We start from the raw sequence: 13,940 nt of genomic DNA, 5'->3' as shown, positions 1-13,940 counted from the left end.
CTTTGATCGAGCGTTTGTGTTTTTTTTGTTTTTGTTATCATTGTTTTATTGGCCTAATCTGAGGAGAAATCTATGCCATAAACAGACATTTAATAGGCCTTTATTACACGGGTCTTCTCAATGCCGTGGAACGCTCCGTTCACTTGCATGGGTAGTAGTCCGGTAACTTGTCAACCCCAGCGTCTTCGGTTGCTAAGCGACGTCAACGTTTTATAGTGGACTATCACTGCTGATCAACACTACGAATGCTGGTAACGAATAAATTGTAAAAAGACACGCCATGTGAAGTTATTTTCCAAATAAGATTTGAAAAGCCTTGGAAGTTTATTTACAACACTATTTACATGGTTTCGGAGTAGTACAGTTTGACATTTTAAGTTAAGCGAGAAAGGCGACGAAAAATAAGAAGGGGGCGTTCCAGTCTGTGTAAACGGGAACCCCCACCACCCGAGAACGCCCATTTGCGTCTGCAGTGTGATGATATTGCAACGGAGGAGTACTGAAAACGAGGCCAAAACGGGTACAGCTAAGTCCGGGTCACGCCCACTTTTGGCGGTGGAAACGCAACCCGTACCGCACCTTTGCGAACCGATCCGTTCCGCACCCTGCAGTGGAAACGCGGCAATTATGCCGCGTTTAAAAATCTCTTCTCCACCTGGGGAGCGGAAGGGGTCCGCCGGGGGAGGCGGGCCTGAGGCTTGAGGCCTGCAGCTAGACCCTTCTCCAGCAGGTGGCAGCAGGCTCCTTGTGCAGGCGGTCACTCCAGTTATTTACCATCTGATAGTTTCAGAATTGTGAGGGAAAATTGTCTTTCGTGTAAAAGCAGAATTGTTTGAGCACATATTTGAAGTGCCTATGGCCACAAAGCTATGGGGTATAGCTTCTTTCAAGGTGTCCTGATCAGTGATGGGATACCACACTAGGCCAATCAGGGCACTGGTCATGTAGATGCCCTATGCGAGATTAGGAAAAGAAAACTATGTGCATTGTTTTTTATTGAAAGTAATTCCTGTTTGCAGAGATCATTACATAGTTTGGACAAAAGCAATATTTTTCCATGAAAAGTTTATGTGCAGGTTTGACAAGATTATTATAACAAGGTCATACAGTCCACGTCAATGCAAATATTCTTTGCTTCAATAACATGTATTAAAAAATGTGCTATGTCCAATACCATAGCACACTACAGATAAAGAGATTGAGAGAGGGGTACTGAGAGAAAGGTAATGAGAGAGCGAGATAGGGTGACGTGTAGAGAAAGAGTTGGAGAAACATTTAAATGTCGAGATGGTCAGTTTAGTCAATTGTAAACGTACCTGTGGGACGTACTAGCTTGGTTCACAGCATTGCTCTCCACCTGATTAAAAAGAAACATGTAGGTTTTCCTAGCAATTGTAGGATGGGGGAACTATTCAAGTTAGCAAAATAATTATGTATTTGGAATCTCTTTATGGAGATCGAACTCCAACCCTAGTCCGCGGCCTCCCTGACAAACCTCCCTGACAGACCGAGGGCTGCGTGAAGGCCCCTGGCACAGGCCCTGAAAGTCTACGGGAGGCATAACCCAGATGAGGGTTTTGCCACAATGCGCCAGGAGCCCCTACAGTTGGATGGGACACACAGTGACTCACAACCAGAGGACGCGTGCTCTCTGGGAACAACGCCCATGTTCTCCCCTAGACCATTTCAGGATGCTGATCGGAAGGTACCAGCCTGAAGCGACCCCTAGACGCAAATGAAAGGACTCTCACAGGAGCTGATGAGCGTAATTAAACCCCTTCTGCACCCAGCCGCAGCTGCCCCACGGCCCCAAGATAGCCTAGGAGGGAGCAACAGCAGTTAGGCCAGTATGCTTATGACTGAGACGATTTGTACCAGACCAACCACTTCCCAGCCAGCTTTAAACTAGCCATCCCTGTTCCTGAGCTACGACGGGCGGGGATCCCAAATCCACCAGATGATTCAAGAGCCACTGAAGCGTTTGAAAGGCAATGTCAGTAAACAGCAGGAGTAACCATTGTGGGGGTTAGGCTGCAAGAACTGTTGGACATGGGGTCTCAGGTTACATTGATGCAACAGTTGTTGCAGAAACACTTCACCCATGCCGTGGTTGGGAAGGCCCCTGTAGTTTTACGTTTAAGAGAAGTCAATGGTCTGGACATTCCCTGCTCTAGCTATGCTGTGTTGGATCTCGAACAGGAGAATATTAAGACTACTTAGTGTATGTATATTATATACATTGTAGTAATAGTTAAGGGCGAATGCTGTACACACCCGCTCATTATAGGTATGAATGTTGTGACCACCTGTTGGGATGTCGTCTTTAAAGGGCCCAGTCTGCTCTCTCCCTAAAACAGCTGCAAAACCAGAGTTTGGAGTTTGGAGTTTGGACTTGGCCAGAAGCAGCTGAGGCCGTCGTGGAAGGGGATCGGTTGTTGGTTGTTGGGATGTGTGCGGCCAGCCAGCCGGTGTAACAATAAAAGTCCTGCCAGAGGGGGAGATGGTGGCGTGGGCCGGGGTGGAGCAGACTACTGCCCCCTTGGAGAAGCACGCCCCGGCAAGAGTGACGTAGGAGCGCCCAGGAGGCTAGCAGTGGTCGAGTATGGCAGAGTTCCTGTAGTCTTTTCCAACCCACATCCAAGTTACAACCTGTCTCTAAGTCGGTACCCGACGCTGGGGAAGTGGTACCATGTAGATTATGATGAGGTGCAGGGACCTGGTGACTTGAGCCTGTCTATTGAAGATGACTGTGTTGTCGAGGCGTTGACGTGGTGTTACCGCCCAGGGAAACGAACGAGTGAAGCACTGCAGAGCAGAGCGTGGTGGCAGCGGAACAATGAGAAGAGGCCCAGGACGGATTCTGTGGGAGCGGGGGATGGTCGTTGTGACCGAGGACACCGGCGTCTGGTAGACCAGTGGATAGCACACTGACTTTTAGGGGACGTTGGGAATTTATGTTAGATAGATATTTTTTAATTGTCAGGTTATTATACTGTTGAAACGTACCACTCATTCTTAGATCACAGTGTTGCCCTCAACCCAGTCAAAACTAAACCTATAGTTTTTCTTTATCCCCTTTCCTTCCATCCGTACATATTTATTTAAGGAATATATATCAATATATATATTTATATATTTGAAGGTAGAAGATAGTTTGATTTTCACAGACCACACCAAGTTCTGCCTGCTTGTCAACATCCGAGTCAAAGGTCAACTCTGTCCGTCCGAGTGGATATCTAAAGAGGTATATTCCGGTTTTCTAAAAGAGGGATGTTCCGATTGCCTGGTTTCGGATTGGATAAAACAGACTCTTGCATTTGCTAGTTGGCAAATAAATTACAGTTCACGGTCAAATATGCCTTAGTGGACCGAGAAGTCAACGTGTATGTTGTCAGAAGCACAATGTGCGCATGTTGTTAAGTTTATTTTATCCCTTATTTTATCGTCAGTCTTTATACATGTCTCTGATTGTTCCCAACAAGTGTTTTTTTCATCTATCATTTTTATATCATGGATCAAGAGTCTTGTCGGATGCATTGAAGCCTCTGTCCTCGACCATAGAGAGTGGCCGGCCAACATCAACATCATCAATATACAAAAGAACACACTTATTTCTACAAGCTACATTATTATCTTCATATGGGCACTATACCTCTCATGTAACCTTAAACTATTTGTTTCCACAGGCAGTTACTAGACACTTAAACTAATTGAGTTCAAAATGTGTAGTTTTTAATTAAATCATCACAACATGCGTTTCTTGCACATCTACCATCTGCGTTTAACAAACATACAAGTATTTAGCTAGACTCATTTTCGATAAGAAGGAGCCCCTTTTGGATATTATAAAGGAAAGCATTTTGTTTAATTTGTCATGTCTTCAAGAAGTTGAATTTGATGGTTTCCTTCTGCTGGTGCAATACATAACACTGAGTCAAACTGTTGATCCTAGAGTTCTTGAGCTATATCTACTGGCTGAAGACAAATACCTGGCTGAGCTCCATCAATATGAGACAGCAGCTCCTCCTCTCCCTCGGGGATATCTACTTTATCTTTACCGGTACTGTCCTCCACCTGAATTACATCTGCAATATCATTTTCATCATGATCTATGTCTTCAGTGACACTTACTGGGCTAATCCAATCATGATCTATGGTTTGATCCTTATATCAATATTCTGAATTAAATAATGCTATTGATTTGCATGTTTCTTTTCATAGTACCCCATCAACAGTCTACGCTTTAGCTGAACTACATTGTTGTGATCTTCATTCTCCTGCCTTGAGAGGACGCTTATAATTTGAGGGATGTTACTCTGCAGGCATGTTGTTGGGCCCTCGCAAGCAATCTGGCCAACCTTAGGTCTAGGGACTCTTCATAAACGGTATGTGTCATGCAATAAATTCAGGTGGAATCGGTTCCAATTGTAAGTTGTTGACGACCGCTTGATGGGGTAACACCCCTTTAGATATTTTTGTGTGGCATGTGAAACATAGTTTAGATGATTTTTTTTGTAGCTTGCACTGTGTAGCACTTTCGCTCTTGCAGGTATTTTAATAAGTGGACGTGATACATTGGCATGCTTATTACCTTTAAGTTAGTAGTCAGGGGCCTTGCCGTGCTTGGATTTTGAACAATAATCGTTGACATACTGAATAAACAAACTCCGGACCTAGCTTCACATTTACCTGAACTCTTCAGGTCAATGCTGTTTTGATTGTTCTTACGCCTTTGTTTTTGTTAAAGCTGTCACCTCATTGCTTTTCCTTAAAATCAATGTCTGTTTGTACCATGCACTTTGCACTGCGGAAATCCTTATTATTATGGAAAGTCAAGATCTGTTGCAAATTGATCTCACATCTTTAACACACTGCTGAAAAAAAAGGTTAGATTGTTAAAGAGACTTTTACTAGTCTCTTTAACAATGTTGAAATTCTAGTTTCATGTTTACCTTTTCTCACCTTTTTAACACTGTGGGAATTCTATGTCTGTTTTTGCAACCCAGTTGCAAAAAGTCAATTAAAAAATAATAATAACACCTAAACCCTTGAATAACTATAGATATCCACAGATACCTATTGTACCACATCAGGATCAATGTAGTAATAAGGTTTCTTTCAATAAAGGATCAAGTTTTGCATAGTGCTATTTAGATGCTTATTAAAGACATAGAATAAACGTGTAAGCAGGACTTTCTATATAGTTCTACAATATTCTGCCCGCAAGAAGTAATGAGTATGTCCTGCTACTACTTTTCAAATGGTTGATAGGCTACCTGGATAACGCCCGCCTCTCTGTAAAGCTTCTGTAAGAGAACTCGGCCTCTCTCTGTGAGATGCGACGGTATTTACCTGCTTTCTCTTTGTTCCCCTCGCTTCTGCTGTCACTCGTCAGGCTCTTTTGAGTGACAGTTTCATGTGCTTCATGAGGTTTGTTGTATTTCCACAATACCTTACAGATACTTTTCACATTTGGCCTCAGTGTTGTTTACAACAGTGAGGCATGATAGCTCCAAGCAATGCTTTGTTTCCTTTCTGCCATTGTGTGACTAGTTGGAAGAATCTATTTCTCTGCGTGCCATTCTATAACTTATGGGGAGTGAAGCGAAAAGCGGTATGGAAAAGCAGTTCCTGTCCTAAACAACAATTTGAAAATTCTTAAATTAATAAAAGGACATTTATGAAATCAATACATAGACAGACGCTACCGGTTATCAAATTTTTATGCAATGATCGATTCTCAAAACCATCAGGATTAGAAGTTACAATATCTTGTTATGTGTACAGCAACGTTAGAAAGTTACAACCACGTGGTAATGGAATTTTCCATTAGACATGGTATTCTCAAGACACTATGACACTGTAAGCTCTCAGTTTTTATCTATAGATACCATTTCTCTGTTTGTGCCATGCTTATCCCCCTTGGGGAGTGGGGGGGGCGGGACGGGACTGAGAAGGCCTTGGCTAACTCTCACCTGTAACACGCTACATCCTGGGATTTCCAAAAGGAGTAGTTGTATCCCTATCTACAGCTGTGCCCCCAAGGACGTTTCCCTGCTGCCCACTGGCCCTCTGTTCAGCGCACACTACAGCGCTTCAACCTTTGTATGCTTGTCTTGTTGAGCGGTCTTTCTTCAGAGACTCATTTTTATAGTAAACTCTTATGTTATCCAGACAGTTTGAAAAATGTTCACAACAACTTCCGACATGCTCATATAGTTATTTTAAGTATGATTGTTTAGATCCCTAAACAATCATACTTAAAATATTTGGCTTGTCAGCCAAATCCCTTTGGCTGACAAGGTGGCTGGCAGGGGTGTGGCTCGGCCTGGCCCTCTGCGGGCCGGCTCCATGGGCTGCTAAACGCAGACGGTTGCCTGTGGCGGTTGCTGGGCTGCCTCCCCCGTCCTCCGCCGGGCTCCACTGCGCTGTAGAGGAGTAAGGGCTGGGGCTGGGGGCCGACTCTCCATCGTGTGTGTCCTCGGACTGCCCTTCTTTGTCCTTCACTCTTTGGAGAGGCCCCCCATTGGGCTCCACCGTCGCAATGATGACAATTCTGCACGCTACCTATAGGGGGCTGCCATACTCCACCTAGGTGACTTTTGCTGGGATCCTCCAAACACAAGGCGGCAGGGTGCTGGTGAAATCCGTTTTTATTATGGTAGGTTGTCGATGATGATACATGGCCTGGTGCTCCATGTTGCCATGCAGGAGATCTCTCCCTGAGTGTGTGTGTGGTGATGCCTGGCTTAACCTGTGCACACTGTTTTCACAATGTGCAACCGGTAGTGCAGCCTCAGCCAGGCCTGGTCCAATCAGTTTCTGCCACTCCGAAACCAGCCATCATCCACACACGCATTGAACATTCAAATGGATTTTTCTATATTGCCTTTCTCTGAAAAAAACAGTATACCAGTATACCAATCTCTCAGTTCTTCAAAGTTGTTACTATTATTTTACTTATATTACATAAATTGTTAATTATGGTTTATTATACTTTTTCCTGGTTATATATGTATATATATATATATATATATATATATATATATATATATATATATGTATACATTTTTCATTTGTCATTTGTTTCCAGAAGTCCAAAAATAAATAAAAATAACGTCACGCAAAACAAACGTTTTACAGAGACTATTTTCCGTCTCTTGCAGCTTCGAACTCTTTTGGGAATCTTTAAAGGTTCACATTGTACTTCAAACTACGATGCCCACAATATACAAATTTTGTATAATGTGGCCATCGTTGTTTGATATATGCTAGATACAGTATATTAAAGTAGGCCTATATACACCATATATTTATTACACAAATTCATTAAATTCTAAGTTCATGCTCTGTGTTGGGCTGCTGGTTTCAAGCAAGCCTTTGATTCTTTAATATCTTTGTTGAGTTAGTCATGTCAGTTAATTAAGGTCATTAATTTACTAAAGCATATGTCCAGTTTTCTGGTTTTCAAAACAATTATTCACAAATATGAATAGGCTACAGAAAAATATTGCTGTGGTGTTTCCTCTAATATGCCATTAAATACCGGGTTGATTCTGGTATGGCCTTCTTCTGGTCCGCCTCCCAAAAGTGGAGTAGCCTAGAGGAAAACACCTCTTATTGCTCGGACTCATCTGCCACACATCAACACTTCACCGGATCCCGGAATAACGCAACCTCAGTTCGGGGCAGAGTAGACACAGCAGAAACATTTTACTTGATTGTTTTCTCGATTTCTCGCCTTATTTAGTGACAGTGACAAACTTCTCAGATGACGCCCCCTGGACTGCTCGCATAAATCTGCTCCCGCACCATCAAGTGGCCAGCTGAGGGGCTGCCTGGGAGTCGCTTCAAGACCTTAGCACTGATTTAGTGGGGGCCCCCGATTGCCACCACCGAGTATTTTGCGCACTTAATGCAAACCAGTGCATTAAAATAATACATATAATTGGATCAGGCCAATAATAAGGTGCAATAAACAGCCACAAATAATATAAAATAATACAATAATGTGTATATAATATATAATAATACAATTTATTTGATTATTATTTAATTTATTGTTACCGGATTTCTTAATTATCTTTCGATTCTAAATAGTGGATACATAGGCTACGGTAAAAAAAAAAATCTACCAAAATCTTCTAGCCTCATGGCTGACGCTGGTAGAAGAACCACTTCCGGTTAGAATACGCCGTTGGATGCTTCGCCCCCAGCTGGTCGCTTCATGTCGAGCCGCTTCTGCATCAGCGGATACAATGGAGATCGAGGTACAGATTGACTTTCGGAATGCAGCCCATGTTTCTGTCACTGTGAGGGGGCATAGAACATCGGGTGGCGGAAGGGGCGTCACCCCTCAATTACTCCAATGGAAAAGGAGGCGTAATAACATAGGTGAGTGTCATTGGGTTAAAGTTAGTGAACAACATTGGGTTTAACAGTGATACAGAACGACCACTGGCGTTCAGTTCAGCAGTCAAACAAGAAACTTCCAGAGTACGGCTCATCCGTTTGCAGCCTCATCACCATGTCGGTCGACAGCGTTTTTAGGACCCGCTCCCTCGGCGTGGCGGCCGAGGGTCTCCCCGATCAATATGCTGACGGCAAGGCTGCTAAAGTCTGGCAGCTGTACATCGGAGACACGCAGAGCAGAACGCAAGAGTATAAAACTTGGGTGGTGTCTTTGCTGAAAAAAGAGGGTGTGAAGAATGTGCTGGACGTCGCCTGTGGAACTGGGTAAGGTTCAGTTTAGCATGCACATAAAAAAAATAACACTGACAACAAAGCATGATGCAATGGGGTATGGCATGTTTCACGAAGCCGGCTTCATTGTTTCGTCCAATGTCTAGTCTGCTGACGTATGCATAGCCCCATGCAGCCGCAAGCGACCAATAACGGATTATTGCAATATAGTCACTATTCTCCTCACGAAGTGCCCTATACAGGAAAATAAAATTTGCACGATAAACTCACCAATATAACACCTGTACGGACATTATCTTTGTATCACGCATGCAATTGTATCTCATCTGCTCAGCGTTATTAGTATGATCTGTTTATGCGTAATTGGCTAAGCTATTTATAATAACAATTTATTCAAGAAAAATACATTTCTAATAAATGATTCACATGATTGACCGTTAGTTGCAGTTCCGATCGGCATTTTATTTCCCACTATACTAGTCTTTCTCCTTGGACTACTTGGACAATGTTTCGTAACCTGTTTGTATAATCTCCAGTTATGATAAGGATGCCGTCTGTTTACCAACTTCTCAGGAGTAGTTTGGTTGGTCACCTGTTCTGTATTAAGGGAATAAGGTCAGATCCTGTAGGTTTAACCCCCATTGAGGTTGAACAAGAGAAGATGTAATTTCTTATATTTTTCATCATCCAAAGAGAATATGGCATAAATTGTTTCCTTTTGAAAGGCCAAACCTTTTAAATGTCATCAACAATCATCTATGAATTGCATCTATGAATTGTAGAAAAAATAAATAAATATATATATCAAGTAGAAATAATAACCTAAATAAAAACAACATTGTTTTTGTCTCATAGAGTTGATTCTATCATGTTGTTGGAGGATGGATTCAAGATGGTGAGTGTGGATGCCAGTGATAAAATGCTCAAGTACGCATTGAAATCCAGATGGGACAGGAGGAAAGAACCAGCCTTTGACCAGTGGGGTAGGCCTATGGAGTTGAAATGCCTGTTAAAATATAAATTTATTTCAGTTAATTTATAACATTACATTACTTGTTTTCTTCTGTAAACATACTATTCACTATTGGTTTTATGTAAACATACTATTCTCTATTGTCTTGCTATTTGGTAACGAAAGTCATTCTTGTAAAACATTAATAATAATGTTAAGTATGGACTCAAAGTCATAGATCATACTTGAAGTCTGCCTTTCTGTTTGTGCACAAAGTGATTGAGGAGTCCAACTGGCTGACTCTACCAGAAGACATTCAAAAACCAGGGGATGGATTTGATGCAGTTATCTGCCTTGGAAACTCTTTCGCCCATTTACCTGATTTCAAAGGTCTTTTTTCATTTTAGTGTGAATGTGTTTTAGAGTGAATAAATTGCAATCCATACATGATTCTCCTCTGAGAGGTTATTCATGGGAAAGCTTGCATAGTTGAACTGGTCTTTGAAATGCTTCCAGGGGACCAGAGTGACCAGAAACTGGCCCTTCAGAACATCGCTACCATGGTGAAACCAGGAGGGATCCTCATTATCGACCACCGCAACTACGACTACATCCTGGAGACCGGCCGGGCACCACAGGGCAAAAACATCTATTACAAGGTAATGTGTGTGTGTGTGTGTGTGTGTGTGTGTGTGTGTGTGTGTGTGTGTGTGTGTGTGTGTGTGTGTGTGTGTGTGTGTGTGTGAGAGAGATCTCTCACTCTATGGTTTGGGCTAGTCTGTGCGGTAATGTGCTGCTTTGATCTGGTTTGGGCTAGTCTTGGCTGTGTTGTACTCAGGTACACAATTATTTTACACGTTAAGCTTGAACAATCCACTGTTGGGCCTGCAAGCTCTCTGGTTGCATTGATACATTTACTGAGCTATATTAATTGATCTCCATACATAATTTCTATACATAGATATATAGTTACAGATGATAGATATTAATTTAAGAACCAAAGGACTAAACATAGTTATAAAGATAACTGTTTGCATTAATATAATAATGACACATTTTTTAAATATATGTATATAGAGTATATACATTACATTTGTATTAATGTTGTATAATGCATGGAGAACATTTTTTGTATTTGATTATACTTAAATTATAAAAAATTGTCACTGTAGGCTTGGAAGTGTATGTAACTCTGGTCTACTTAGGACAACTTGTTAATGGACAACAGTCGATGGGAGTCAACGGCCAATGTCCATGAGCCAATTTCACCATGAACAACCCTTTTTTTTCTCAGCAAGTGGAAGCAAGTCATTGTTTTAGGGCAGCACAATGGCGATGAAAAGGTTAGGTTTCTCTTTTGTTTTTATTTTGCATAATACATGCTTTGTTTTGTTTTGTTGTGTAGAGTGACCTGACTCAGGACATTTCCACCTCTGTGCTCTGGGTGGAGAACAAGCCCCATATGATAACCTTGGACTACACCATTCAGGTCCCACAGGAGACGGTTCAGAGCTCACCTGAAGTCAGGTAAATCAAATAGTTTCTGTGCCGATAGTTGTTTTCAGTGATGACTTTATTTCACCTTTATAACCTTATTTTATGCTCAGGATATTTGTCCTATCGGTAACATAGGACATCATTATTTACATTGTGAATCTGATCAATACTCAATTCAAACTATGTGTGTTTGTGTGTCTTTGTTCTGCAGTAAATTCCGCTTATCCTACTACCCTCACTGTCTGGAGAGCTTTAAGTCTCTACTGATGGCCGGCTTCCATGGGAAGATGGAGCATAGTGTTTACGGAGACTTCAAGACGTACACCCCTGGACAATCCGAAGCCCCATGTTACTTTATTCACGTCTGCAAGAAGACAGTGTAACAACCACAACTGAGCACCGTCAGGACAGGGCTTCGATCAACATTTAATGAGTGGGCCCAATGAATACATATCCTGAAAAATGTGATGTTGATGGAGGTTAGATTAATACCTCTCTATGCTACGATTACAGCTTTCGGAAGTAAAGAAAGAATCAGTCTTAATTTGAATCTGGATGCGTCTGAATGTATGTATAATGTTTGAAGGGTGAAATAAATGTCACTTCACCCTGTTGTAGTTTGTGGATACTTTTAATTGCACCACCAAGAAACCAGGTGATCTTTATTTCATAAATTAGAATAAGTTTGTCCTGGTCGCCGAATTAAGCATGATTATTGCAAGACTTACATTTTCTCACTTTAGTCATGAACTTCACTTGTTGGCCACACTTAAAAGGGCTGTAGGTAGGATTTGAGAGTTGAAAAGCACAGAGATTTTCAAACCCCAACCCCCACCCCCCCCTCTCCGAGTCTTACATGAGAAATCCCATGTACCCGCATGGCATTCTTTGTGACCTATTTTCTAGGTTCCTTTTCAGGTCAACTAATGTCTTAGTGGTTCACTGAGCATCCACTAAGAATCATGTCCAAGCAAGCGGTGACCAACGCAGACTTCATCACTGCTGAACCAGACGACTTAACAAAACAAATGAATCCACTTTTAAATTAAAATGACTCCCAAAGGACTAGGTTCTATCTGGCTTTCAGCCTGGTAAGTACAATGCAATGCATCAACCATATTGATACATGAACGACTTGTTGTAGAAAATATGCAACAGCGACCTTTGAGGTCACACGTTAAATTGGTTGAGAATATGGCCGACAATATAGGAAAATGGTATCTTGGAAACAAAACCCTGAAGGCTTACTCTTGGCCAATAAGAGCTTTGGTGCTCCGTATGAACCATGAACACATTAAGTATGATGGGTTTCATACAAGGTTAATGATGAGCACCAGGGCATGTATGGGGCTAGTCCTTCTCTTGTTCAAATTAAAGTAAGCATTTGTAACTACCATGTTCACAGGTTATAAAGCAAACGTGCCAGTGTTGAGGCATAGGCAACTTGGAAACTTGAAGTCAAGTGAGTCTTGGTTGCGAAACAGAAGGAGAGCTGCTTTTTGTTGGATCTGTGATGAATCCTGCTCGACTGTGAAAATGGGGTTTTAATCTGTGGAGGGAAAGAAGAACAAACATAGATGATAATGATACTGCTGAAACCAACGACTTACTGCCTGATAATGGCACTGATAGATAACACTGATAATAAGCAGCAATATTTGTGTCTTTATTTTACCAGGATGATCTCATTGAGATTCAGAATCTATTTTACAAGGGAGGGTTAGCTAAAATATACAATGATCAAGATAACTATTAGGATAATCATGGAAAGATTGTGCTGCAGCCACCTGCTACCAGAGCTGTAAGAGCCTCAGACACCGGGACGGAGGCCAGCGGTCGCTGAGCCGTGCGGAGATGAGTCTGACCTCACATGTGTAGGCTAAGGAGGACTGTCTGTTATGCACGCTTTGTCTGTCGTCTAATGTGGTTGAGGTCTGTCTGCAGTTCTGGCTCGTCTTTGTAAGCAAACGCAGGACTGGGAATAAATGGGACATAAAGGCAGAGCTCGATAGGACAAGCTCTGCCCCCTTTGCATCAATACATAGGGCGTATTATTGATCCAGGAGGCAACCGATATTTCTAATACAATGGTGTTGGAACGGATAACATAAAACATATTTTACGGAAAGAACAATGTACAGTGATGGAGTAAGATACAACAACTACAGGAGGAAGGTTAATAACTATACTAACTGTTGGCTACCTTTCATATTTCTTGAGTGGGAGAGTGTGGGGGGAATGAGATTGCCAAAAAGCACAAAATGCGTGAGATTTAACATGGCCATCCAGGACAGTTCCAATCTCCTCCGGAAGAGAAGCAGATGTGGCCTGAGTGCATCTCCCAGCTAGCTCCACTGAACATCCTCCTAGGCCACAACGTTTGGGATGCAAACCCCATTGCATGTGATTTATTGTGGTGGACTCTCCCTCTCATGCGTGGTGATGATGTTTAAGACGTGACCATCAAAGATCTGCTGAGGCTATGGAGACCGAGGGACCAAGGGCCCAAACCAGAAGCACTTGACCCTAGTGGTAGGAGTCGCCTCGTGTTCAACCTGCCTAAATTCTCCCCTGTGACCCCCCTCTTCAGTGACCTCCCCTGGCTCGTATCAGATTCCAGACGATGGTTCTGGCCTACAAAGCGGTCCATGGAGCCGCCCCCACCACCTACCTCCAAGCGTTGGTCAAACCACACACCCCAGCTGGAGCGCTCCGCTCGACTACCTCGGCTGGACGTCTGGTACCGCCGTCGCTAGGGGCAAGCAAAGGTCCATCAGCAAAGTCACAA

At 42.5% G+C, this 13,940-nt stretch overlaps 1 protein-coding gene across 1 annotated transcript; it reads left to right on the top strand.

Annotated features, from left to right (window-relative positions):
* The first annotated feature begins 8,422 nt into the window (after positions 1-8,422).
* Positions 8,423-11,766, top strand: gnmt (glycine N-methyltransferase). The gene is made up of 6 exons (XM_056583172.1): positions 8,423-8,736; positions 9,559-9,686; positions 9,932-10,045; positions 10,172-10,314; positions 11,061-11,182; positions 11,364-11,766. The coding sequence occupies exons 1-6, from the start codon at positions 8,528-8,530 to the stop codon at positions 11,533-11,535; spliced, it is 888 nt and encodes a 295-aa protein (XP_056439147.1). The 5' UTR covers positions 8,423-8,527; the 3' UTR covers positions 11,536-11,766.
* The last annotated feature ends 2,174 nt before the right edge of the window (positions 11,767-13,940 follow it).

The sequence above is a fragment of the Gadus chalcogrammus genome, chromosome 22 (genome assembly GCF_026213295.1).
Source record: "Gadus chalcogrammus isolate NIFS_2021 chromosome 22, NIFS_Gcha_1.0, whole genome shotgun sequence".
Taxonomy (NCBI): domain Eukaryota; kingdom Metazoa; phylum Chordata; class Actinopteri; order Gadiformes; family Gadidae; genus Gadus; species Gadus chalcogrammus.
The sequence above is the reverse complement of the archived record's forward strand: the minus strand, read 5'-3'. Positions and strand labels throughout refer to the sequence as shown.

Coding starts and splice junctions, on each gene's coding strand:
- gnmt (XM_056583172.1), top strand. CDS start 8,528: ATGTCGGTCGACAGCGTTTTTAGGACCCGCTCCCTCGGCGTGGCGGCC. Junction 10,046..10,171: donor CCATTTACCTGATTTCAAAG/GTCTTTTTTCAT, acceptor AAATGCTTCCAG/GGGACCAGAGTGACCAGAAA. Junction 10,315..11,060: donor GCAAAAACATCTATTACAAG/GTAATGTGTGTG, acceptor TTTGTTGTGTAG/AGTGACCTGACTCAGGACAT.